Genomic DNA, 25,511 nt, shown 5'->3' with positions numbered 1-25,511 from the left:
CTGGGATTCCCCTGCTGGATTGGTCAGCCACCTCAGAACACAGACTTTCCTTATCACCCAGAGGAGGGGGGGTCTCCCTGGATCTGCCATTGTGGGGTCCCTACTTGAAGAGCAGTGGTCTGACTGTGCCTCAGATCACAGTTTAAGGTAACCCTGAGCTGAAAGCCCCCTCCTTGGCTCTGTCTTAGCAGCTGGCTTCCCCACTCTGATACCTGGGGGCTCTGCCACTCAGACACCCCTGGTCTTCCTGAGACCACATTGTCCCCGTGAGGTTCCACCCCTTCTTAGCCTCTGGAGTGAGGCCCCGCAGTGGAGCCGACTTCTAAAAGTAACAATTTTGTGCTCTGCTGCTCTACTGCTTGCCAGGAGCTGGCCCCGCCCCCCGCAGTCTATCTTCTCACATACCGCCTCGGATTCACTTCTCCGCACGTCCTACCTTCCAGAAAGTGGTCGCTTTTCTGTTCCTGGAATTGTTGCTCTTCTTCTCTTCGATCTTCCGTTGAGTTTGCAGGTGTTCAGAATGGTTTGATAACTCTCCAGCTGAACGCCTGGGACCCGATGATATTTAGGTCTCCTACTTCTCCATCATCTTGCTCCTCCCCCGACCCCACAAAAATTTAAAAAAAAAAAAAAATGTGGCAAGTCCACAGGGAGGTGAGAATAAACAGCTTTGGGCTGTTCGTCCTCCGAGACAGGGCAACCCCTCATTCCTTCTGCCTGGAATGCCCTTCTGCCCCTTCTCCCATGTCCTCTGAGTATTTCATTATTTTCTAAGGCTTAGGCCAAAAATCCTTCATCGTGCCTTACCTGAGTTTTCCTTCCTCCAATCCTGGGCTCCCACAGTCCTGGTATATCCCTCTCTGCTGGCGATGGCTCCTCAGGCCAGATATTTAGGTCTGGATTTGGGCCTCTGGCACAGGGGAGATGTTTAATGCACAGAAGAGAACATTGCCAGAAGGTGAGGAAGACTTCATGGAGAGGTGCCCTAAGAAGATGGGAGACATTTCAAGAGCACAGGGGCAAAGGGCTGGGCTTGTGCAGGGAAGGGGGCACCATCCCCAGCTCAGGAAAAGATGTGAACTTACTCAGAGCAAGCAGCCCTGAGAGGAGGGTAGGTCCAGGAGGGCAGAGGTAGCTGGAAGACCTGGAAAGGAAAGGATCTGGTTCCTTAGAGGGTCTCCTTGGAGCCCCCAATCTGAAACTCCTCGCTTGCCTGGCCACAGTCCTGGGACAAGAGCCTGGGGCATATCCAGCCTTTATCTGGGGGTCATGACCCCATCCCCACACCCCCCTCACCCTACCATGCCCCATCTTCTCTTCAGCCCCACCTAGGGGAGAGTCAGTGGAGCCAAGGCCTGTGATAAGGCTGGAAGGCCAGGTGGCTCCCTGTGTGCCCTACTGAGGGCTGTTTTCAGTTCTTTCTCGGTTTGTTAGGGGGAAGAGTGGGAAGAGCTTCGACTGTGGGGTCAGAGGGAACTGATGTCCTTCTAGCTCTGCCATCCCTTAGCTGGGTCACCTTGGGCAAGTGGCCCCCCCTCTGAACAGAGTGTTTCCTCACCTGTGAAACAGTAATGAGAACATTCCCCTGTCCCCACCAGGTTGTCCTAAGTTTTAAGGAACCAATGCATTTACCAGAATGGTTATACTCTTTATCCTCCCCAAGGGCCCAGGAGTAGACTCTGGTCCCTGGTACCCCCTGCCCTGCTCCGCCCTGCATGGTGGTTCCTGGTTTTCCCTGCATCACCCCCACCTTTTCTTTCCTTACACAGAGGCTGGGCCCTCGTCCTGGCAGAGCCTGAGCCTCAGGCTGGCTTGTGGCATCTGTATAGCTTGTCCTCAGGACCCGTCTCATGGCCCTGCATGCTGACTTCCCACGTGTTTTTCTAGACAATGCCTGTCTTCCAAACCTTCCGTACCCCCCCCCAACTCACTGGTGGGAACTTAGCTTTCCCAGGACTCCTCCCTTGGAGACATGCTGGGGAAGGTACATTCAGCTTACTGTGTCTTCTCCCCCAGATGCCACACTGGTAGCTTCTTTCAGGATCTAGGGGTCAGACTCTGGCCTGGGTCCCAAGGCTTCACTTCAGAGGCTCAGAAGTTTCCTCCCCATCACAAAAAGGCACTGCTTCCTCTGCCTCCTTTAAGTCCTGGGCCAGGGCTGACGGATAATTTCCTTCTCCCCCATTGACAGAAACACTGAGGTTCAGAGAGCCCAGTGTGGGCTCCACAAACAGGAAAATTGAAGGACAAGCCCAGGGAAGCCGAACATGGAGCTTGCAATGGTTCATTCTAAATCACTTGTCTCTTCCTTCCTTTAGGTGGCTCCTCCCCAGAGGTCACTGGTCCTTCCCCGCAAGAAGGATTTGCATGAGAACCTTCACTGTCCACACACCAGAACTAGCCAGGCCTGCTTTTCACTGCGTGGGGAGCCAGAAGTCTCTCCCCCACGGTGAACAAAGCAGAAGCCATGAAGAGTTTAACTATTCTCGCTTTTACATGACTTAACAAATATATATTAAGCAACTTCTACACTATTGTGTGCCGGGCTTCATCCTTGCTCTCTCAGAGGCACTGGCCTCCTTGTTTTTTTTTTTTTTTTTTAATTCTTAAAAAAAAAACTAATATATAATTTGCATAGCATAAAATCCACCCTTTGAAGTGTAACAATTCCGTGGGTTTTAGTATACTCATAACATTGTACAGCAATCACCACTATCCAATTCCAGAACATTTCCATCATCCTCAAACCAAACCCTGACATAACAGTCACTGCCCCTGTCCCCAGCCCTTGGAATCCAATAATCTACTTTCTGTCTCTGTAGATTTGCCTATTCAGGACATTTCATATAAATGGAGTCATACAATTTGTGGGGTTTTTTGCGGCTGGCTTTTTTTTACATAATATAGTGTTTTCAAGGCTCATCCACACTGTAGCATGTATCAGTGCTTTTATTCCTTTGTAAGGTTGAATAATACTCTGCTGTATGGATATACCATAGTATCTTCATCCATCTGTTCCTGGACATTTGGTTATTGAGAATAATGCTGCTCTGGTCCTTCATGTGAAAGTCTTTATGTGGACGTGTGTTCTCATTTCTCTTGAGTAGATGCTCAGGAGTGGAGCTGGTCAAATGGTAACTGTTCAACTTTTTGAGAAACTGCCAAACTGTTTTCCAAAGTGGCTGCACCATTTTATACTCCCACCAGCAATTCCTTGCCATTTTTGGAATATGCCAGGCATGCTCCACCTCGCTCCCCCGTTTCTTGCTTGGAAAGGCTATCCTGTACCAAGTCGTGACCCATCTCCACAGCCCCCCTCCCCTCCTCTGATTGTGGCTGTCATGACTGACATCTGACACACTATGCAATTTTTACTCTGTTTATTGTCTCCCCTCATTAGAGTGTGAGCTTTGTTTTGTTCATTGTTTTGCTCCTAGCACAGTGCCCAGCACTTAGCACCCACTCAGCAAACGTTTGCTGAGTAACACATGAATGAAGACATGGATGGCACCAGGCTAGGCACACAGGCTAGAGTGTGGTGAAGCCTCAGAAAGAAGTCCCAAGATCACCGAGCCTGGACTCTGCCTCCACCTGTCAAATCTGACACTGTGGGTCAGCTCAGACCATTCACGCTCACACCCTCACCAGCTAGGGTGAAGGGGGACTGAACCTCTCCCCTAAGCTAGACAGAAGGTGGGGGAGGCAAGTTTGTTCACCATGCAGTCATTACCTAATAGGCCCACCTGTCAGGACCCTGTTCATAGACAAGGTACCTGCTTAGTCAAGGATTTGCAAGGTGGCAATTGGAGAGGGCAGTAGAAGGGATGTCAGTGCCCTGCATTGTCCCTGCCTGTCCCCCTCTAGGACCCAGTCTGCCTCAGACCCTGGATGTGAGAGCTACTTGACAGGAAAGGATGTTGACTTTTCTCATGCCAGGAATGAGGGACAGACCATCCCAGCTGCAGAGCTGACCCAGTGGGTCTTTTATAGCCTTGGCTGGCCTCTGGGAACAGTAGGAATCCTTCAGTGGCAAGGGACAAAAATCCAGTTCAAGCTGAAAAGAAGGAACAGTTTAGTGGAGCCTATGGTACTTAGAAGTACAGGGGAGGGGGCCAGCCAGACTTCCGAATGCTGATAGCCAGGGACACATGTCCTGGGTTTGAACACTGTTGGTCTCCTTTCGTTTTTTTTCTTTGCATGTCAGTTTCATTCCTTCTTACCACACATGGGCTTCTTCATGGGACAGGGAGCTTGGCTATGGAAATCAGCTTAGTGGCCCTGAGAACAACCCAGAGAAACAGTTTGGCTCAGCTGGGATCAAATGCTCACGTCCCTCATACACCTACACAGTTCATTTCCATCTGCCACTATTGCTGGTATGGTTACACTAGAAACCCAGGCAGGCTTGTTACTCTCTCACAGAATGCCTGCTAGGTGGTAGGTAATTTATAGTAGGATTTCTTTTAATCCACACAGCTGCCCTGCAGAAAGCTATGTTGATCAGGGCTGTTTTGGCTCCAACTGACAGAAGCCCAGTTCAAATTAGCTTAAGCCAAAAAAGAAATTTGCTGCTCACATAACTGATAAAAACAGGAGTGGACTTCAGGCATAACTGGATCCAGGGAGTCAGATTAGTCTGGGCTGTCTCTCACTATCTCCAGATTTTTAAAAATTTTATTTTGGGGGACACCTGGGTGGCTCAGTTGGTTAAGCATCCGCCTTCAGCTCAGGTCATAATCCCAGGGTCCTGGGATTGAGCCCCACGTTGGGCTTCCCACTCAGTGGGGAGTCTGCTTCTCCCTCTCCCTCTGTCCCTCCCCTGTACTCATACACACTGTCTGCTTTCAGATAAATAAAATCTTTTTAGAAAGGTTTATTTCTTTAAGTGATCTCCACATTCTGCATGGCACTCAAGCTCAGAACCCCAAGATCAAGAGACTGTGTTCTTCCAACTGAGTCAGTGGGGCAAGGGAGGGGCACGTGGATGGCTCTGTTGGTTAAGCAACTGACTCTTGATTTCAGTTCATGATCTCAGAGTCATGAGCTGGAACCCCCTCACTGGGCTCCACTGAGCATTGAGCATGGAGCCTGCTTAAGTTTCTTTTTCTCCCTCTGCCCCTCCCTTCCCAGTGCATACATGCTCTCTTTCTCTCTCTAAAAAGAATTTCTTAATTAAACGGGCAAAGGATCATGAATAAATAGTTCTCCAAAGAAGATAAATAACCAAAAAGGACATGAGAAAAAGCGCTCATTATTATTAATCATTAGGGAAATGCCTGTCAAAATCCTATTAGATACTACTTCATATCCGCTAGGATCACTAGAATTAAAAAACAGCCAGGTGTTGGCAAGGACATGGAGAAACTGGAGTGTTTGTGTATCTGCTGGGAATCTCAAATGGTGCAGCCACTGTATAAAATGGTTTGGCAGTCCTTCCAAAAACTAAAGAATTACCTTATGATCCAGGAATTCTACTCATAGGTATATACCCCTAAGAACTGAAAATAGGGACTCAAACAGATACTTGCATACCCATGTTCATTACAACATCCTTCACAATAGTTAAAAGGCAGATACAGCCCGAGTGTCGATCAACAGATGAATCTATAAATAAATCACGGGTCATATGTACAAGAGAATATTATCCAGCCATAAAAAGAAACGAAGTTCTGATGCCTGCTACAACATGGATAAAACTTGAAGGCATTATGCTAAGTGAAATAAGCTGAATACAAAGGGACAAATATTGTGTGATTCCACTCACACAGAATATCTAGAATAGGAAAATTCTTAGAGACAGAAAAGAGGCTGGAGGTTACCAGGGGCTGAGGGAAGGGGAAAATGAGGGATTATTGCTTACTGGGTGCAGTTTCTGTTTAGGATGATGAAAATGTTTTGGAAATAGGTATTGCTGATGATTGCACAAAATGTGAATGTACTTAATGTCACTGAACCATACAATCAGAAGTTATTAAAATGGTAAATTTTACATCATCTGTTTTACCATAATTAAAAATTTTTTACATGATTAGCAATTTTTATATTGTATATATCTTACCCCAGTTAAAAAATAAATAAAGGGTCAGCACAGCTGCAAGTTCATAAAATACCTTCAAGATGAACTTCAAAAAGGGTTCCTCTTCCCGTGGCTAAAACTGAGTAGAGTGCCTTCATTTCAGCTCCCATTTAGTCCCTCAACCTGTACGGTGCACCTGGGGAGGGAACAGCCTACACAACCATACACGGTGACAGCGTGCTTGACTTTAGACTTAATGTCTGCTTCTGGTTAGTCAAAATCATGTTGGGTCTGCGTTTTGTTATCCATTGGGCTTGCCATCTCCCCCAGCTCTGTGATACCTACTGAACCAAGCCTATACCATCTTCCACACCACTGACTAAACAGTCAAACCAGGTAGAACTCTGTGGCTCATCAGTAGAGACCTCTTGCCAGATTTGTGTAACTGTCACTCGTCCTACCTGTGCCTCTGGAGAACTGGAGTGACCCCTCATGCTGTGTCCTGCCTCCTTCTTCACCAGTCTCCTCTGTGTTCTCCTACATTGTCCTCGAAGATTTCTTAAGAAGTAGATCAAAGGCTTTACTGCACTCTGGAGACAGGGTATGTCCTTCGTCTGGCACTCTGGACATCCTATTACAAAAGAAAATGAGATTATTTTGGCACGCCTGGATCTTGGAGGGAGGGGGATAATGTAGGGCAATGGTTATTCAACTTGTGCATGCATGAGGATCTCCTGGCAGTGAGTGCTAGGCTCTGCCCAAAGAGTTCATATTCAGGAGGTCCAAGTGGGGCCCTCTAGCACTTGCATTTCTAGTAGGTTCCCAGTGAGATTAAGGCTGCTGGTCCAAGGACCATATCTTGAAAACCACTGATGTGTGGAGACAAGAGCAAATACTTTGCAGTCAAGTAGTCCTTAACTTGTTTGAGCATCAGTTTCTTTGAAATCAAGATAATAATCTCACTTCCTGCAGTAGCTATAAATTACAGAGGGAATGCACGAAAACACACAGCTTAGTGCCTAGCACCTCAGGGATCAATAAGCATCGACTCCTAGTAATATGCCTAGTAACGAATCGGTGCCAGTTGCTCTTCTGAACCACTCACAGACCATTGCTGGTCCATCCATCTGCACACTGGAGTAGGGGTTGGTCAGTTCCTGGTCTTAGCTTTTCTTGGGTTCATCTGGGTAGTGGGTAGGTTTCAGAATTGGTTACTTGAAGGAAGTAGATGGCAGAATAAATAGAGTATAAATCCTTCAAGTGGGAAGAAGCAACCCTGGCTGAATTGGGGGGAAGACCCCTGTACGCACTGCTTTTCTTTTTTTTGCCTCTTAGCTAGTTACTTGTGATGCTGTCAGAATCTTACTTTACATGGCCCATTCACAGATATCAGGTCAAGAAATGGGTGCCCAGCAAGATGGCGGAGAAGTAGCAGGCTGAGACTACTTCAGCTAGCAGGAGATCAGCTAGATAGCTTATCTAAAGATTGCAAACACCTACAAATCCATCGGCAGATCGAAGAGAAGAAGAACAGCAATTCTGGAAACAGAAAAACAACCACTTTCTGAAAGGTAGGACCAGCGGAGACGTGAATCCAAAGCAACGGGAAGATAGACCCCGGGGGGAGGGGCTGGCTCCAGGCAAGCGGCGGAGCAACGGAGCACAAAATCGGGACTTTTAAAAGTCTGTTCCACTGAGGGACATCGCTCCAGAGGCTAAACCGGGGCGAAGCCCACGCGGGGTCAGCGTGGCCTCAGGTCCCGCAGGGTCACAGAAGGATCGGGGGTGTCTGAGTGTCGCAGAGCTTGCGGGTATTGGAACGGGAAAACCGGCTACAGAGACAGAGCTGACAGTAAGCTCACAGCTCGGTGTTACCTTGAACCAGCCACAGGCTCAGTGAGCTCGGGGCGGGGCTGGAGGTCAGGCAGACGGGAGTAACTGGGCGCTGTTCTCTGAGGGCGCACTGAGGAGTGGGGCCCCGGGCTCTCGGCTCCTCCAGGCCGGAGACCAGGAGGGCGCCATTTGTATTCCCGTCCTCCGGAACTCTACAGAAAGCGCTCAGGGAACAAAGCTCTCAGGGAACAAAAGCTCCTGAAAGCAAACCTGAGCGGATTACTCAGCCCGGCCCCTGGTAAGGGCAGTGCAATTCCGCCTGGGGCAAAGACACTTGAGAATCACTACACCAGGCCCCTCCCCCAGAAGATCAACAAGAAATCCAGCCAAGACCAAGTTCACCTACCAAGAAGTGCGGTTTCAATACCAAGGAGAGCAGCAGAATTCCAGAGGAGGAGAAAGCAAAGCACAGAACTCAAGAAATGGGTGCCCAGCCTAGCCTGGCTCCCAGGCAGGGCAAACCTCTGCCCTGGATGCATGGGACTCCCAATGCAGCCCCCCAGGTGCAGGCTGGCTGCACCCACACACTGCTACACCTCAGATGCTAGTCCTGAGAGGCCCCTCCCACTGCTTCATCCCCCCCTCTCCCAGGCCCTAAAAGATGTCCAAGAGCTCCAAGCACCATAGGGGCAGAGCCTGCCCTCGGATGCCCTTCTTCTCAATACCCGCTGCAGGTAAGATGCTGCAGTGGTGCTGGGGCTGGACTGCTTATCCATGTAACTACAGATATGTTCATGAAGCTCCTGGTACCACACATGGTTTCCTCCTCTGTCAGATTGAAGCTAATGATCTTACGTGCCTCAGAATTGCCAAGATTAGGTGGGATATTTTGTGGCTAGTGTTTAGGACAGATCCTGACACATAGGAAACCCTTAATATTTACTTTTATTACTACTAGTTTCTGGGCTAGTGTTTTCTCAAACTATTTGGCATTTCAGCTTCTGTAGTAGGTTCAATAACGTGTCCCCTTCCCTAAGATATATGAAGTTCTATCCCCTGGTACCTGTGAATAGCAGCTTATTTGGACAGGCTCAGTTAAGGATCTCAAAGTGACATCATCCTGGATTTAGAGTGAGCCCTAAATCTAATGACTGGTGGCCTCACAAGGGAAAGGACACAAAGGGAGACACATGGGCTAGAAGGCCATATGAAGACTAGATTTGCCACAAGCCAAAGAACTGGAGCCACCAGAAGCTGGAATTAGGAAGGAAAGATTCTCCTTTAGAATTTTTCAGAAGGAATGTGGCTCTACTAGCAACTTGTGTGGCTCTACTACACAACTGTGAGAATAAAAGGACTATAGTTTGAGCCAGCAAGTCTGTGATGAGTTGTCATGGCAGCCCTGGGAAATGAATACAACTTTTTTTCCGATTGTCCAGAGACTCTGCCCAGGGCTCACTCCCTCTTGTAAAGATCTGTTCACGTTTCTCTCTGCTCTTAGCAGAAACTCCTACCTCTTAAGGAAATCTACCTTGGTGTTAAGTTGGGGCGGGGGAAGTATAATTTAGCTAAAAAGTCTTTCCATTGGGGGAGAAGTTAGATGGTGGAGAAGTAGGAGACCTAAATATCATCAGGTCCCAGGAGTTCAGCTAGATAGTTATCAGACCATTCTGAACACCTACAAACTCAATAGGAGATCGGAGAGAAAAATAACAGCAATTCCCAGAACAGAAAAGCAACCACTTCTGGAAGGTAGGATGTATGAAGTGAATCTGAGGTGATTTATGGGAAGATAGACTGCTGGGAGATGGGGCTGGCTCCCGGCAAGTGGTAGAGCAGCAGAGTACAAAATCAGAACTTTTAGAAGTCTGCTCCACTGAGGGACGTCACTCCATAGTCTAAGAAGGGGGTGGAACCCTTGTGGAGACAGTGTGGTCTCAAGACCCTCAGGGTAAGAGAATCACCAGGAGTAACTGAGTGTGGCAGAGCTGCCAGGTTTTGGAGCGGGGAAGCCGGCTCTAGAGACAGAGCTGAGGAGTGGGCTTTCAGCTCAGCGTTACCTTAAACTATGATCTGAGGCATAGTTGGGCCACTATTCTTTGAGCAGGAACCCCACAAGTGCCAGATCTGGGAAACCCCCCCACTTCCTCCTCTGGGAGGAGTGGTGTGGGAGCATGCTGCTGGAATCTTCCAGATTTAGAGACTCTAAATGGGGCCATGTGCCAGAGATAGAAGTGCTCAGTCACAAGCCGGTGAGCACGGAGTACGGCTGGAGACCAGGAAGATGGGAGGGATTGACTTCTTTTCTCTTAGGATGCACTGAGGAGTGGGGGTCCGAGCTCTCAGCTCTTACGGGGTCAAAGACTGGGAGGCCACCATATTCATTCCCATCTTCCAAAGCTGTATAGAAAGCGTTCAGGGAATAAAAGCTCCTAAGGGCAAACCCAAGCAGATTACTTAGCATGGCCCCTGGCAAAGGAGGTGCAATTCCACCTTAGGTAGACATTTGAGAATGCAACAGGCCCCTCCCCCAGAAGATCATCAGGAACATCCAGCCAAGACCAAGTTCACAGATCAATGAGAACTGCAGAACTCCAGAGCTAGGGGAATGCACCACATAGAATTCATGGCTTTTTTTTTTTTTTTTTTTTTTTACTATGATACGTTAGTCTTTCAAACTTAAATATTTTAAATTTTATTTTTTCTTATTCTATTTTTCAAATTTTTCCTCATTCTCATTTTGGCCTTTTTAAACTATTTTATCTTATCAATACGTTTTTAAATAATCTTTTTAGATTTTCATTGTTATAGTCATATTCTACCCCCTCATTGTATTTAACCTTATTTTCTGTATACATAGAGGTTTTTCTTTAAAATTTTGGGATATAGTTTCTTTTAAAAGATCAAAATATACCCAAAATCTAACACATGGCTTTGTTCTAGTCTTCAGCCTGATCACATTCTTTCTGCCTTTTTTTTTCTTTTTTCAACCAACTTCTTTTTATTTATTTATTTGATAGACAGAGATCACAAGTAGGCAGAGAGGCAGGCAGAGAGAGAGAGGGGGAAGCCAGCTCCCTGATGAGCAGAGAGCCCAAATGTGGGGCTCAATCCCTGGACCCCAGGATCATGACCTGAGCTGAAGGCAGAGGCTTTAACCCACTGAGCCACCCAGGCGCCCCTCAACCAACTTCTTATCAATTTCTCTTTTAGAATCCTTTTTAATTTTCATCTTTACAGTCATAGTCCATTTCTACATAGTGTTTAGTCTTATTTTTCTTTGTGCGTGTATATGTTTCTCTTTCTTTAAAATTATGGGAGGCAGTTTTTTATAACAGACTAAAATACACCTAAAATCAAGTGTGTGGCTCTGTTCTATTCACCAGACTAATCATATTGTTTTTCTTTCTTTTTTTTTTTTCCCCTCTCCTTTCTTCTCTTCCCGGTTTTGGGTCTCTTCTGATTTGGCTAGTGTATATTTTTGGGGGGTCATTGCTACCCTTTTTATACTTCTCTCATTCATCTATCTTTATCTGGATAAAAAGACAAGGCAGAAAAACTCACCTCAAAAAAAGAACAAGAGGCAGTACTGAGGGCCAGGGACCTAACTGATATGGACATTAATAAGATGTCAGAACTAGAGTTCAGAATGATGGTTGTCAAGGTGCTAGCTGGACTCAAAAAAAGGAGAGAAGATATTAGAGAATCCCTTTCTGGAGATATAAAATCCTTCTTTTTGAGAAATAAAAGAACTAAAATCCAACCAAGCAGAAATCAAAAAGCTATGAATAAGATGCAATAAAAATTGGAGGCTCTTAACACTACAATAAATGAGGCAGAAGAGAGAATTAGTGATATAGAAGACCAAATGACAGAGAATAAAGAAGCTGAGAAAAAGATAAAAAACTACTGGACCACGAGGGGAGAATTCGAGAGATAAGTGATACTATAAGATGAAACAATATTGGAATAATTGGGTTCCCAGAAAAAGAAGAGAAAGGGGGCAGAGGGTATATTGGAACAAATTATAGCAAAGAATTACCCAAATTTGGCAAAGGGAACAAGCATCAAAATCTAGGAGGCCCAGAGAACCCCCCCTCAAAATCAATAAAAATAGGTCAATCTAATAGTAAATCTAATATTCATCTAATAGTAAAGCTTAGAAGTGTCAGTGACAAAAAGAAAATCCTGAAAGCAGCTTGGGATAAGCAGTCTGTAACATACAACAGTAGAAATATTAGATTGGCAGCAGACCTATCCAAAGAGACCAGGCAGGCCAGAAAGGCCTGGCATGGTATATACAGAGCACCAATCGAGAAAAATATGCAGCCAAGAATACTATAACCAGTTAGGTGGTCATTGAAAATAGAAGGAGAGATAGAAACTTCCAGGACAAACAAAAACTAAACGAATTTGCAAACACCAAACCAACCCTACAGGAAATATTGAAAGGGGTCCCCAAGCAAAGAGAGAGCCTAAAAGTAACAGATCGGAAAGGAACAGAGACAACAGTAACAGTAACAGTCACCTTATAGGCAATACAATGGCACTAAATTCATACCTTTCAATAGTTACCATGAATGAAAATGGGCTAAATGCCTTGGCAAAAGATACAGGGGATCAGAATGGATTAAAACAAAACAAAACAAAACAAAACAAAACACACAAGACCCATTGATATGCTATCTACAAGAAAGTCATTGTATACCCAAAGACACCTCCAGATTTAAAGTGAGGGGGTGGAAAACAATTTACCATGCAAATAAACATCAAAAGAAAGCTGGGGTGGCAATCCTTAGATCCAATAAATTAGGTTTTAACCAAAGACTATAATAAGAGATGAGGAAGGACACTATATCAAACATAAAGACTCTGTGCAACAGTATTTAAAGATCTAACAAATTTCAATATCTATGCCCCAACATTGGAGCAGCCAATTATATAAACCAATTAATAACAAAATAAAAAAAATATATTCACAAAATACAATAACAGTATGGGACTTTATACCCCCCCACCAAAATGGACAGATCAATTAAACAAATGATCAGCAAAGAAATAAATGCTTTAAATGACACACTGGACCAGATGGACATCACAGATATATTCAGAACATTCCATCCCAAAGCAACAGAATACACATTCTTCTCTAGTGCACACAGAATGTTGTGCAGAATAGATCACATCCTGGGTCAAAATCAGGTCTCAGCCAGTACCAAAAGTCTGGGGTCATTCCCTGCATATTTTCAGACCATAATGCTTTGAAACTGGAACTCAAGCACAATACGAAAGGTAGAAAGAACTCAAATACATGGAGGCAGAAGAGCATCCTACTAAAGAATGAATGGGTCAACTAGGAAATTAAAGAAGAATTTAAAAATTCCTGGAAACAAAAGAAAATGAAAACACAACGGTTCAAAATCGTTGGTACAGGGGCGCCTGGGTGGCTCAGTGGGTTAAGCCGCTGCCTTTGGCTCAGGTCATGATCTCAGGGTCCTGCGATCGAGTCCCGCATCGGGCTCTCTGCTCAGCAGGGAGCCTGCTTCCCTCTCTCTCTCTCTGCCTGCTTCTCCATCTACTTGTGATTTCTCTCTGTCAAATAAATAAATAAAATCTTAAAAAAAAAAATCGTTGGTACACAGCAAAGGCGGCAGTCCTGAGAGGATAGTATATAGCAATAGAACCTTTCTCAAGAAAAAAGAAAAGTCTCAAATACACAACTGAACACTACACCTATAGGAGCTGCAGAAAGAACAGCAATGGAAGTCTAAGTTCAGCAGGAGAAGAGAAATAATAAAGATCAGAGCAGAAATCAATGAAATAGAAACTGAAAGAACAGTAGAACAGATTAACAAAATTAGAAGGAGGCTGTTTGAAAGAATTAATGAGATTGATAAACCCCTGGCCAGACTCATCCAAAAGAAAGGAGAAAGGACCCAAATTAATAAAATCATGAAGGAAAGAATGGCAAAGAAATACAAACCAATGCCAAAGAAATACAAACAATTATAAGAACATATTATGGGCAACAGTACACCAGCAAATTTGACAATCTGAAAGACCTGGATGCATTCCTAGAGACATATAAACTACCAAAACTGAACCAGGAAGAAATAGAAACCCATAACCAGATCCACAGGCAGTAAGGAGATTGAAGCAGGCATCAGAAATCTCCCAACAAACAAGAGCCCAGGGCCAGATGGCTTCCTAGGGGAAGTCCACCACACATTTAAAGAAGAATTAATACCTATTCTCCTGAAACTGTTCCAAAAAATAGAAATGGAAGGAAAACTTCCAAACTCTTAATAGGAGGCCAAAAACAGAACCAGAACCAGAACCATCCCAAAACAAGACAAAGACCCCATCAAAATGGAGAAATACAGACCAATATCCCTGATGAACAGGGATGCAAAAATTCTCACCAAAATACTAGCTAGTAGGATCCAACAGTACATTAGAAGGATTATTCACCACGATCAAGTGGGATTTATTCCTGGGCTGCAAGGTTTGTTCAACATCCACAGATCAATCATTGTAACACATTAATAAAAGAAAGAACAAGAACTCTATGACACTCTCAGTAGATGCTGAAAAAGTATTTGACAAAGTACAGCATCCTGTCTTGTTCAAAACTCTTCACAGTGTAGGGATAGAGCCTACCTACTCAATATCATCAAAGCCATCTATGAAAAACCCATAGCAAATACCATTCTCAATGGAGGAAAACTGAGAGCTTTTCCCCTTAGGTCAAGATAAAATGGCAGGGGGGGGGGGGGTCTACTCTCCCCACTGCTATTTGACATAGTACCAGAGGTCTTAGTCTCAGCAATCAGACAACAAAAAGAAATAAAAAGGCATCCAAATTGGCAAAGACGTCAAACTCTCATTCTTTGCAGATGATAGGATACTTCCTGTAGAAAACTCAAGACTCCACTCCAAAACTGCTAGAACTCATACAGGAATTCAGTAAAGTGTCAGGATAGGAAATCAATGCACAGAAATCAGTTGCATTTCAATACACCAACAAGACAGATGAAAAAGAAATTAAGGAGTCAATCCCATTTACAATTGCACTCAAAACTGTAAGATACCTAGGAATAAACATAACCAAAGAGGCAAAAAATCTGCACTTAGAAAACTATAAATTACTCATGAAGGAAATTGAGGAAGACACAAAGAAATGGAAAAACATTCCATGCTCATGGATTGGAAGAACAAATATTGTGAAAATGTCTATGCTATGTAGAGCAATATACACGTTTAATGCAACCTCTATCAAAATACTATCAATTTATTTCAAAGCAATGGAAAAGATAATCCTAAAATTTATATGGAACCAGAAAGGACCCCTAATGGCCACAGATGTGTTGGAAAAGAAATCCAAAGTTGTTGGCATCCCAATTCCAGACTTCAAGCTCTATTACAAAGCTGTTATCATCAAGACAGTGTGGTACTGGCACAAAAACTGACACCTAGATAACTGGGACGGAATAGAGAGCCCAGAAATACATCCTCAGCTCTATGGTCAACTGATCTTCGACAAAGCAGGAAAGAATGTCCAATGGAGAAAAGACAGTCTCTTCAGCAAATGTTTTTGGGAAAATTGGACAGCCACATGCAGAAAAGTGAAACTGGACTATTTCTTTTCACCACACACAAAAATAGATTCAAAATGAATCAAAGACCTCAATGTGAGACAGAAAACCATCAAAATCCTTGAGAACACAGGCAGCAACCTCTTGGACCTCAGCCGCAGCAACTTCTTTCTAGGAACATTGCCAAAGGCAAGGGAAACAAGGGCAAAAATGAAGTTTTAGGACTTCATCAAGATCTGCTGACTGCCTTCAGCTCAGGTCATGATCCTGGAGTCCCGGGATCGAGTCCCACATCGGGTCCCAGCTCCTCGGGGAGTCTGCTTCTCCCTCTGACCTTCTCCTCACTCATGCTCTCTCTCACTGTTTCTCTTTCAAATAAATATTTTTTTAAAAAGATCAAAAGCTTTTGTACAGCATAGAAAATAGTCAACAAAGCAAAAGGCAATGGACAGAATGGGAGAAGATACTTGCAATGACATATCAGATAAAGGTCTAGCATTCACAATCTGTCAAGAACTTATCAAACTCAGGATGCCTGAGTGGCTCAGTCGGTTGAGTGGCTGCCTTCAGCTGGGGTCATGATCCCAGCATCCTGGGATCAAGTCCCACATCAGTCTCTTTGCTCAGTGGAGAGCCTGCTTCTCCCTCTGCCTCTGCCTGCCACTCCCCCTGCTTGTGCCCTTTTTCTCTCTGACAAATAAATAAATAAAATCTTTTTAAAAAAAGGTATCAAACTCAACATAAAAGAACAAATAATACAATCAAGAAACAGACAGAAGACATGAACAGATATTCTTCTGTAACGAAGACATATAGATGGCCAATAGGCACATGAAAAAGTGCTCAACATCACTTGGCATCAGGGAAATACAAATCAAAACCATAATGAGATACCACCTCACACCAGTCAGAATGGCTAAAATTAACAAGTCAGGAAATGACAGATGTTGGTGAGGATGCGGGGAAAGGGGAACCCTCCTACACTGTTGGTGGGAATGCAAGCTGGTGCAGCCACTTTGGAAAACAGCACAGAGGCTCCTCAAAAAGTTAGAAATAGAGCTCTGCTACAACCCAGCATTCGCACTACTGGGTATTTACCCTAAAGATACAAATGTAGTGATCCGAAGGGGCACATGCACCTGAATGTTTATAGCAGCAATGTCCACAATAGCCAAACTATGGAAAGAGCCTAGATGTCCATCCACAGATGAATGGATAAAGAAGATGTGGTATATACACACAATGGAATACTATGCAGCTATCAAAAGAAATGAAATTTTGCCATTTGGAATGATGTGGATGGAATTAGAGGGTATTATGCCAAGTGAAATAAATCAACAAGGGAAAGACAATTATCATATGATCTCTCTGATACGAGGAATTTGAGAGGCAGGGTGGGGGTTCATGGCAGGAAAGGAAGGAAAAAATGAAACGTGTTGGGACCGGCATGGGAGGGGATAGGGTGGTTGGGTGATGGACATTTGGGAGGATATGTGCTATCACTATTGCTGTGACTTGTGTAAGGGTGGTGATTCACAGACCTGTATGCCTGAAGCAAATAATACATTATATGTTAATTTTAAAATATATAAATAAAAAGTCTTTCTCTCTTAGCATTAAAAACTTTCCCTCACATACCTGCATTGCAAATGAAGCCTTCTTGTTGGAATGTGGGTCTAGATTTTCAAGGCCTTCTTGGTGTCTCTGGCTGGGCTGGCTCATTCAGCAGAGGACTCTTCTGCCAAAATACTGACCATACCAAAAAGAACATGAGACCCCTCTCGGTCGTGCTTGGTTTGTGGAGCAGACTTGCCACATCATTGTCCAAATAAGAGTTTATTGACTTAAGGGATGAGGGAGGGAGTTTTACTAATGTCCCCACTCTGCCCTAGTCCTAGAAAATTCCATGAGAAGTGAAAACATGTCCATACACAGAGTTGTACACAAATGTCATTTACAATAGCTAAATCTAGAAACAATACAAATGCCCAAAAATCTGAGTGAATGAACAAATGGTATAACCATACAATGGAATACTATTCAGCAATAAAAAAGACTGATCTAACCACTGGTATAGACAAATCTCAAAGTCATGCTGAAAGAAGGCAGACACAAAATAATACATAATAATACATAATATTCCATTTACATGTAATTCTAGAGAATACAAATTAATCTACTGTAACAGAAAGACCAGAAACTACCTGGGGCTGGGGTAGAGAGAAGATTGGCTGAAAGGGGATACAAGGGTGCTCTTGAAGCTGATCGAAATACTTTGCATCTTGACCATGGTCGAGGTTACACTGATGTATACATTTGTCAGAATTCATCAAATTGATAGTTTAAATGGGTTCAGTTTACTGTATGTAAACTATATCTCAATAAACTTAATTAGGAAGAAAATTCTAAGGGTACCTGAATGGCTCAGTCAATTAAGCAGCCTGCTCTTGACTCTGGCTGGGGTCGTGATCTTGGGGTCCTGAAATTGAGCCCCCTGTTGGGCTCTGCGCTCAACAGGGAGTCTCCTGGAGGGTTCTCTCCCTCTCCCTGTACCCCTTCCCCTGCCTGCTTGCATTCAATACCCCTCTCTCTCTCAAATGCAAAAAAAAAAAAAAGAAAAATTTGTGAAGCTGTGGACCTTAAGTACTACATCCTTTACTTCAATAAGATATGTGTCTTACATGTGAAGTCTATCTGAAAACTCATTCAGACAACAGGTAAGTATTGAACAGCAGCCCAGTGTGGGCACTGGTTGGCACTGGTGAGTCTATAAGGCAGGTTGTACCCTCAGGAAGCCCAAGGCTATAACACAGCTCCCTGAGTTTTCAAAGAGATACAAGCTAGGATGAAAAAGATATGCTAGGGCGCCTGGGTGGCTCAGTGGGTTAAGCCGCTGCCTTCGGCTCAGGTCATGATCTCAGGGTCCTGGGGTCGAGTCCCGCATCGGGCTCTCTGCTCGGCAGGGAGCCTGCTTCCCTCTCTCTCTCTCTGCCTGCCTCTCCATCGACTTGTGATCTCTGTCAAATAAATAGATAGAATCTTAAAAAAAAAAAAAAAAAAAAAAAAGATATGCCAAAGGGAAAGAATAAGAATTGGTGTCCCTGGTGCTTCCTTGCCTAAGATGCTTATAACAAGTATTACAGATGTCAGGGCCCCATTCCTGACTTATTCAGAATTGCTGAAAAGGCCCGAGAATCTTTATTTTTAGTAAGTATCCTAGGTAAATCTCCACATCAGGTAAATTCAGAAAAAGTGCTTGACTTGATCTCCATTTCATAGGTAGGAATCACTGTCTTCAGCAATCAGAAGACTTTGAACTAGAAGGGCATGTGAAGGGCAACCCACTCATTTACCCCTGACCAATGAGAATCCACCAACTCCTTCCTCTCCATTCCTACAGTCTCAGCTTGTCTGCCAGTTTCCTATCTACTTAACTCTCTCTCCCTTCGGAAGTTCTTGGCTTTTTGGTCCAACCTGGGAAAAACAGAAAAAAGTTCCCTGTACCCAACTCCCACCATATTTCAGAAGGGTAAAGGTTTTTACTAAGCAGTTCTGCAACTTGGGTCAAATATATTGGTCCTTTGATTAGTGTTTCTGCTCCTCGTGCCTGAGAATTCAATGCTAAGCTTTGAAACCCAGTGAACACATTCCCCATGCTGAGAATGGTGGGTGCGAGGGTGTGCATGTGGTCACTTTCTACTCTGCAGGCAACCATTTTGTTTTCATGGGCAATGCCCCAGTGCAACAGGAGGATGTATGGTGGCAGTAGGAATAAAACACTCAGAAAAGGTCTATGTCACAGCTAAAGATCACTCACTATCTCAGAGGCAGCAGCTAGATGCCCTTCCCAGAGCTGGCTAGGTTCCTCCCTAGGAGGCCAGGCCTTTGGGCAGAAGGCAAGGTTTAGTCCTTAGTGGCTATCCTTCCTTCTGGAAGAGGTAGACTGTCCTGTCTTTGAGAACATGCCATGGTGGCCATATTTTAAAATCCCAAATCAAGACATTATATCTGATTAAAAAAAAAATCTGTGGATTGATTGATGTGAAAAGCCCCTTAAAAGTATATAAATTAGGGGCACCTGGGTGGCTCAGTTGTTAAAGCCTCTGCCCTCGGCTCAGGTTATGATCCCAGGTCCTGGGATCGAGCCCTGCATCGGGCTCTCTGCTCAGCAGGGAGCCTGCTTCCCCCTCTCTGTCTCTGCCTGCCTCTCTGCCTACTTGCGATCTCTGTCAAATAAATAAATAAATAAAATCTTTTTTTAAAAAACAAAGTATATAAATTAAATAAATAAAGATTTAAAAAAGGTATATAAATCAAGTCACAGTTACATACTGAATAACTTATATTTCTGGAAAGGAATGCAATCAAAGCAGATAATATCCTGAAAATCTAGGCCAGTGGTTCTAAACAGGGTGATTTTGGACTCCCAAAGGACATTTGGCAATACTTGGAGACATTTTTGGCTTTTACCTCAGGTATGGGTGAGACCAGGAATGCTGCTCCTACAATGCACAGGACAGCCCCACAACAAAGAATCCTCCAGCCCTAAAGGTCAGCCTGTGTCCATGGTCGAGAAACACTGCTCTAGGCTCTCTGGTGCTGTACCTGTGGACCCCACAGTGTTGGCCCTGGCATCGGTTTTTATCCTACCTACTTTGGTCTTGGTCTTGACATTGTCATTAGAGGGGAGAGGCTTGGGACCCCTCTGCTCTTTTCTGCTTCCTCCTTTGTCGGCAGAAGGAGACAACTGCCTTTGAAGAGGTGCCCAAGCATGATAAAGGCAGGCAAGGTCTTGAGCCAGTATCTCATCTCATCTTCCATGATAGAGTGTCCAGAACAGAGACCAGCTGCAGCAACAGGGAGGATCACTGGATTTGAAGGGGGACATGTGGGTTCTAGTTCTGGCTGACTCTGCCTTCTGACTTGGTCACTTAACCTCTATACCCCAGTATCTTCAGTTCCTCCTTTGAGCACTGGTACCTGCTCTTGCCTTCTTCGGAGGGCTGCTCTGAGGGTCAGGGGAAGTGAAGGGCATGGCTGGGTTTTGGAAAACTTGAAGGCCAAGCAGCACCAACCTACAGAGTAGTCTTCTGTGTGTGGACATAGGGTTTCCCCCAGGTGGCCAGCAAGAGAAGGTAGGATAATCCTTATGGGGTCACAAACAGCCAGGTATGGTTGGAACATAGAGGAGGAGATCAGGAGTGGCGGGCAACATGGTTCTGGGCAGCACATGGAGCCTTCCTTTGAGGATCCTGCTTTCTTTGTAATTCTCACACACAAGAGGTAGGAACTATACAGCTGTGTAGATGTCCAGAAGTTTTTAGGGGCACCTGGATGGTTTGGTCGGTTAAGCATCTGCCTTCAACTCAGGTCATGATCCCAGGGTCCTGGGATGGAGCCCCACATCAGGCTCTCTGCTCAGTGGGGAGTTTGCTTCTCCCTCTCCCTCTGTGATCTCTCTCACTCTCACTGTCTCTCAAATAAATAAATAAAAATCTTAAAAAAAATAACAAGTCCAGAAGTTTTTAGGAATTGGAGAGTTTGGAAAAAAATTTTCCCACTTACAAAACTTTTCTAATTTCTCTTCATCCACAATCTTTGGCTATGGTTTTCTTTTCATGCATGTGTGTGGGAGAGATCATCTAGTTTTTTCCCACCAATTTTTGTTTTAGATATTTATTTTTGTTCCAATTAATGTTTATTACTGGACATTTCAGTTATTCCAAATTTGTGCTAATATATACAACATAGAAAGTAAACAGCTACAAAAGAATTAGAAATTTAAAAGTAGATTTAGGGGCACCTGGGTGGCTCAGTTTTTGGCTCAGGTCATGATCTCAGAGTTGTGAGATCAAGCCCCATGTCAGGCTCTGTGCTCAGTGTGGAGTCTCATCAAGACTCTCTCTCTTCCTCTCCTCTCCCTCTGCCCCTTGGCCCCTCTGCCCACTTGTACTCATAAATAAATAAATAAAATCTTTTCAAGAAGCCATCTAAAAAATAAATAAAGGGACACCTGGATGCCTTAGTCGGTTGAGCGTCTGCCTTTGGCTCAGGTCACAGAGCCTGATGCAACATCTCTTTCCCCAGGCTAACCTCCTACAGCACATGTGACATGACCCCTTGCACTACATGGGGGATAGGGGTGCCCACCTCTGCACAGCTGAAAATCTAGCAATAGCTTTTGCCTCCCCCCAAAACTTAACTATTAATGACTATTAGCCAGAAACCTTACTGATAACATAATCAGTTAACACATATATCTTTAAAGATTTTATTTATTTATTAGAGAGAGAGGGAGGGAGAGGGAGCACAAGCAGGGGGAGGGGTAGAGGGAGAAGGAGAAGCAGCTCAGCTGGTTGAGCGTCTGACTTTTGGTTTCTGCTAAGGTCATGATCTCCGGGTCAAGGGATCAAGCCCCGCATTGGGCTCTGCACTCAGCAGGGTCTGCTTGGATCTCTCTCTCATCCTCTCTCTCTCTCTCTCTCTCTCTGCTCACATGTTCATGTGCTCTCTCTCTCAGATAAATAAATCTTTTTTAAAAAGTGGATATGGGTGCCTGGGTTGCCCAGTGATTTAAGCATCTGCCTTTGGCTCAGGTCATGAGCCCAGGGTCCTGGGATTGAGTTCCACATTGGGCTCCCTGCTCAGCAGGGAAGTCTGCTTCTCCCTCTCCCTCTGCTGCTCGAGCGTGCACTCTCTCTCTCTGTCAAATAAATAAATAAAATCTTTTAAAAAAATAAAAATAAATTTTAAAAGTTGGATAATAGGGTTTAGGTTATGTTGTTGCTTTCAGTAAGGGAACTTATATCAAGCATTTAGCATCCTGGCATATGATAAGTACAGTTAGCTATTAGTTATCATTATTTTTCCTATTTCTTTTATTAAAATAGCAATACATAGTCTTTATAGAAAAATTTACATGCAAACCAAAGAAAAACGTAAGCCAAAAAAGTAAAGAAAAACATCTACAATCTTACCCGGAGACAACTACCAATCATACCTGGCTGTGGGTTGCTACAGATAGAATTAATTGGTTACAAAATTCCAATCACACCATACATACACTATAAGTGGCCATAATTTAATTAAATAATATTCCTGCTGTTCCAACTCTTTGCTCTTAAAAGTAGTCAAGAGCATAAATAATGGATTAAAATTAATTAGGGGAAAAAAAGAAAATCCTGTAAAATTATAAAAATTGGGCAACAATGCTTAAAGTTACACAAGTGGTGTTCATCAAAACAACCCTCATCTGAAAAGCCAAGAACTGACTTTTCTAGATCTGTTTTGCTTCATAATTTTAAAATATATATTTTTTTTAAATAAAGGGAAAGAAAGGTAATCTGACAAGATGTTGACAGTGGTTATCTCTTTGGTTTCCTTCACATCTTGCTGTAACTGCCAGATGCTCTACAAGGAGGATACTTGACTCTACAGCAGCAGGAGTAGAATCCAGGATGATGGCAGGGCTATCTTCAGCCTCTCAGCTGGGCCCCTGGGCCCCTGGGCTCCTAAGTGAGTCTGAGACAGAGCCCCCCAGGACAAGCCTGCTGGGTGGGTGAAGGCTCCAGTGGTGTGCAGGGGCTTGCTGCTAAATTTTAGTCACTGTGCAAAAGAGGGAAGGATGATATAGAAGGCTAGCGCTATTGCCCTTTCTAGAAGCCCAAAGAAACCAGAACGCCTGCCTCTCTTATTTGGTGGCCCTTCCTCATTTACTGGAGCCAGCTCATGTGATCCTCCTACAGTCTGGGAAACAGGTAGACACCTCTCCTCTGTGCTTGATCTGCTCTTCCTAAGGTCCCCAGTGACCTTGAATTGTCCCCCTCCCCTAATCATTTACATCCTCCTCTTTGACACTCTTTCTAGTATTTTACACTGCTGACCACTCCTTTACTTTGAAAAAGTTATTTTTCTGCCAGGAGTGCACTCTGTCTTGGCCAACCCTAACAGACTCTTATTAGGTTGCATCACTGGTGTCCTTTCTTCTTTTCCACACCTTCCAGACTCTCTTTTTGGTCTCCTTCTTCTATGAATTCTCCCTTAGTGGGCTCATCAACTACCAATATAAAGCCCCAACCACACATTGATGTGTTCTAGATCCTCAATTCCTGTATTTCCAACTTCAGGCTTGTCATGACTGAACGAACCTCTGGCTGGCTGAAGCAGATAGGGGATGTATTGGAAGGATGAATCCACTCACCAGGTTACAGGGAAGACTGAAGATCCAGGCTTAGAAGTGATGGAGGCTAGAGCAGTTGTGGAGAGCCAAACAGAGGGTGCAGGAGCATAACTCCTTCAGGGCATGAGGACTGAAGAATGTAGTTGGCATAAGAATGCTACCTACTGAGGTAGAGCAAGATGGCAGAGGAGTAGGAGACCTAAATTTCATTGGGTCCAGAATTCAGCTAGTTATCAAACCATTCTGAACACCTATAAACTCAACAGGAGATCAAAGAGAAGAAGAGCAGCAATTCTAGGAACAGAGAAATGACCACTGTTGGAAGGTAGGACATCCGGAGTAGTGAATCCGAAGAGATATATGGGAAGGGGGGGCAGGGGTTGACCCCCAGCAAGTGGTAGAGCAGCAGAGCAAAAATTCAGAACTTTTAGAAGTCTGCTCCACTAAGGGATGTTGCTCCAGAGGCTAAGCTGGGGGTGGAGCCCTCACGGGGACAGTGTGGTCTCAGGCCTTTTGAGTCACAGAAAGACCAGGGTTACCTGTGTGTGGCAGAGCTCCCAGGTATCGGAGTGGGGAAGCCAGGTACAGAGATGGAGCCGAGGAGTGGGCTCTCAGCTTGGGGTTACCTTAAACTGGGATCCAAGGCACATTCAAGCCACTTCTCTTTGAGCAAGGACCCCACAAGTAGCAGATCTGGGGAAACCAATGCTTCCTCCACCGGAGGAGTGGCACAGGTGCACACTGCAGAAATCTGCTGGGTTGGAGACTCCAAACTGGGCTATGTGCCAGAGACAGAAATGCTCGGTCACAGGCTGGGTAAGCACAGAGTGTGGCCAGAGACCAGGGACACGGGGGGTGGGGATTGACTGCTTTTCTCTGAGAGTGCACCGAGAAGTGGGGCCCCAAGCTCTCAGCACCTACAGGGCCAGAGATTAGGAGGCCACCATCTTCATTCCCGTCCTCCAAAGCTGTATGGAAAGCTTTCAGGGAACAAACACTGCCAAGAGCAAACCCGAGCAGATTACTTAGTCTGGCCCCTGGCAAGGACAGTGCAATTCTGCCTTGGGCAAAGACATTTGAGACTCACTGCAACAGGCCCCTCCCCCAGAAGATTAGCAAGAACACCCAGCCAAGAACAAGTTCACCAATCAATGAGAACTGCAGAACTCCAAGCTAGGGGAATGCACCACACAGGATTCATGGCTTTTTCCCATGATACATTAATCTTTTCAAGTTAAATTGTTAAAATTTTATTTTTTTCATATTCTATATTTTAAAATTTTTCCTCTTTCCTATTTTACCTTTAAAAAAAACTATTTTATCCTATCAATACATTTTTTTAAAGTCTTTTAAAATTTTCATTAGTATAGTCATATTCTATCACTTCATTGTATTTAACCTTACTTTTTGTAGACTTATAAGTTGTTCATTCTTTAAAATTTTGGGGATATAGTTTCTTCCAAAAACCAAAATATACCCTAAATCTAGCATATAGCTTTGTTCTAATCTGAGCCTGATCATAGTTTCTCTTTTTTCTTCTGTTTTTCTTTTGCCAACCAACTTCTTATCAATTCCCTTTTTAGAATCTTTTTCAATATTCATCTTTACAGTCATATTCCATCCCTTCATCGTGTTTAACCTTGTGTGTGTGTATGTATATGTATGATGTGTGTGTGTGTGTATGTTTTTCTTTCTTTAAAATTCAGGGAGGCAATTTCTTCTAACAGACCAAAACACACTCAAAATCAAGTGTGTGGCTCTGTTCTATTTACCAGTCTTTTCTTTTTTTTTTCCCCCATATTTCTTGGCCCCTCCCAGTTTCAAGTCTCTTCCAATTTGGATAGTGTATATTTTTCTGGAGTCATTGCTACCCTTTTAGTATTTTGTT

At 44.2% G+C, this 25,511-nt stretch overlaps 1 protein-coding gene across 1 annotated transcript in view; it reads right to left on the bottom strand.

The window, feature by feature from the left end:
• Nucleotides 1–464: 464 nt before the first annotated feature.
• LOC132003223 (uncharacterized) overlaps nucleotides 465–25,511 on the bottom strand; it is a 43,473-nt gene continuing 18,426 nt past the window's right edge. Inside the window, exons 3-6 of the mRNA XM_059378562.1 lie at nucleotides 6,478–6,647; nucleotides 1,086–1,144; nucleotides 808–985; nucleotides 465–548 (exon numbers count right to left, since the gene is read on the bottom strand). Of these exons, the coding sequence (XP_059234545.1) occupies nucleotides 516–548; nucleotides 808–985; nucleotides 1,086–1,144; nucleotides 6,478–6,647 (440 nt within the window). The 3' untranslated portion in view covers nucleotides 465–515. The remainder of the gene's footprint in view (nucleotides 549–807; nucleotides 986–1,085; nucleotides 1,145–6,477; nucleotides 6,648–25,511) is intronic.

The sequence above is a fragment of the Mustela nigripes genome, chromosome 16, assembly GCF_022355385.1.
Source record: "Mustela nigripes isolate SB6536 chromosome 16, MUSNIG.SB6536, whole genome shotgun sequence".
Taxonomy (NCBI): domain Eukaryota; kingdom Metazoa; phylum Chordata; class Mammalia; order Carnivora; family Mustelidae; genus Mustela; species Mustela nigripes.
This window is presented reverse-complemented; position numbering and strand designations above follow the sequence as displayed.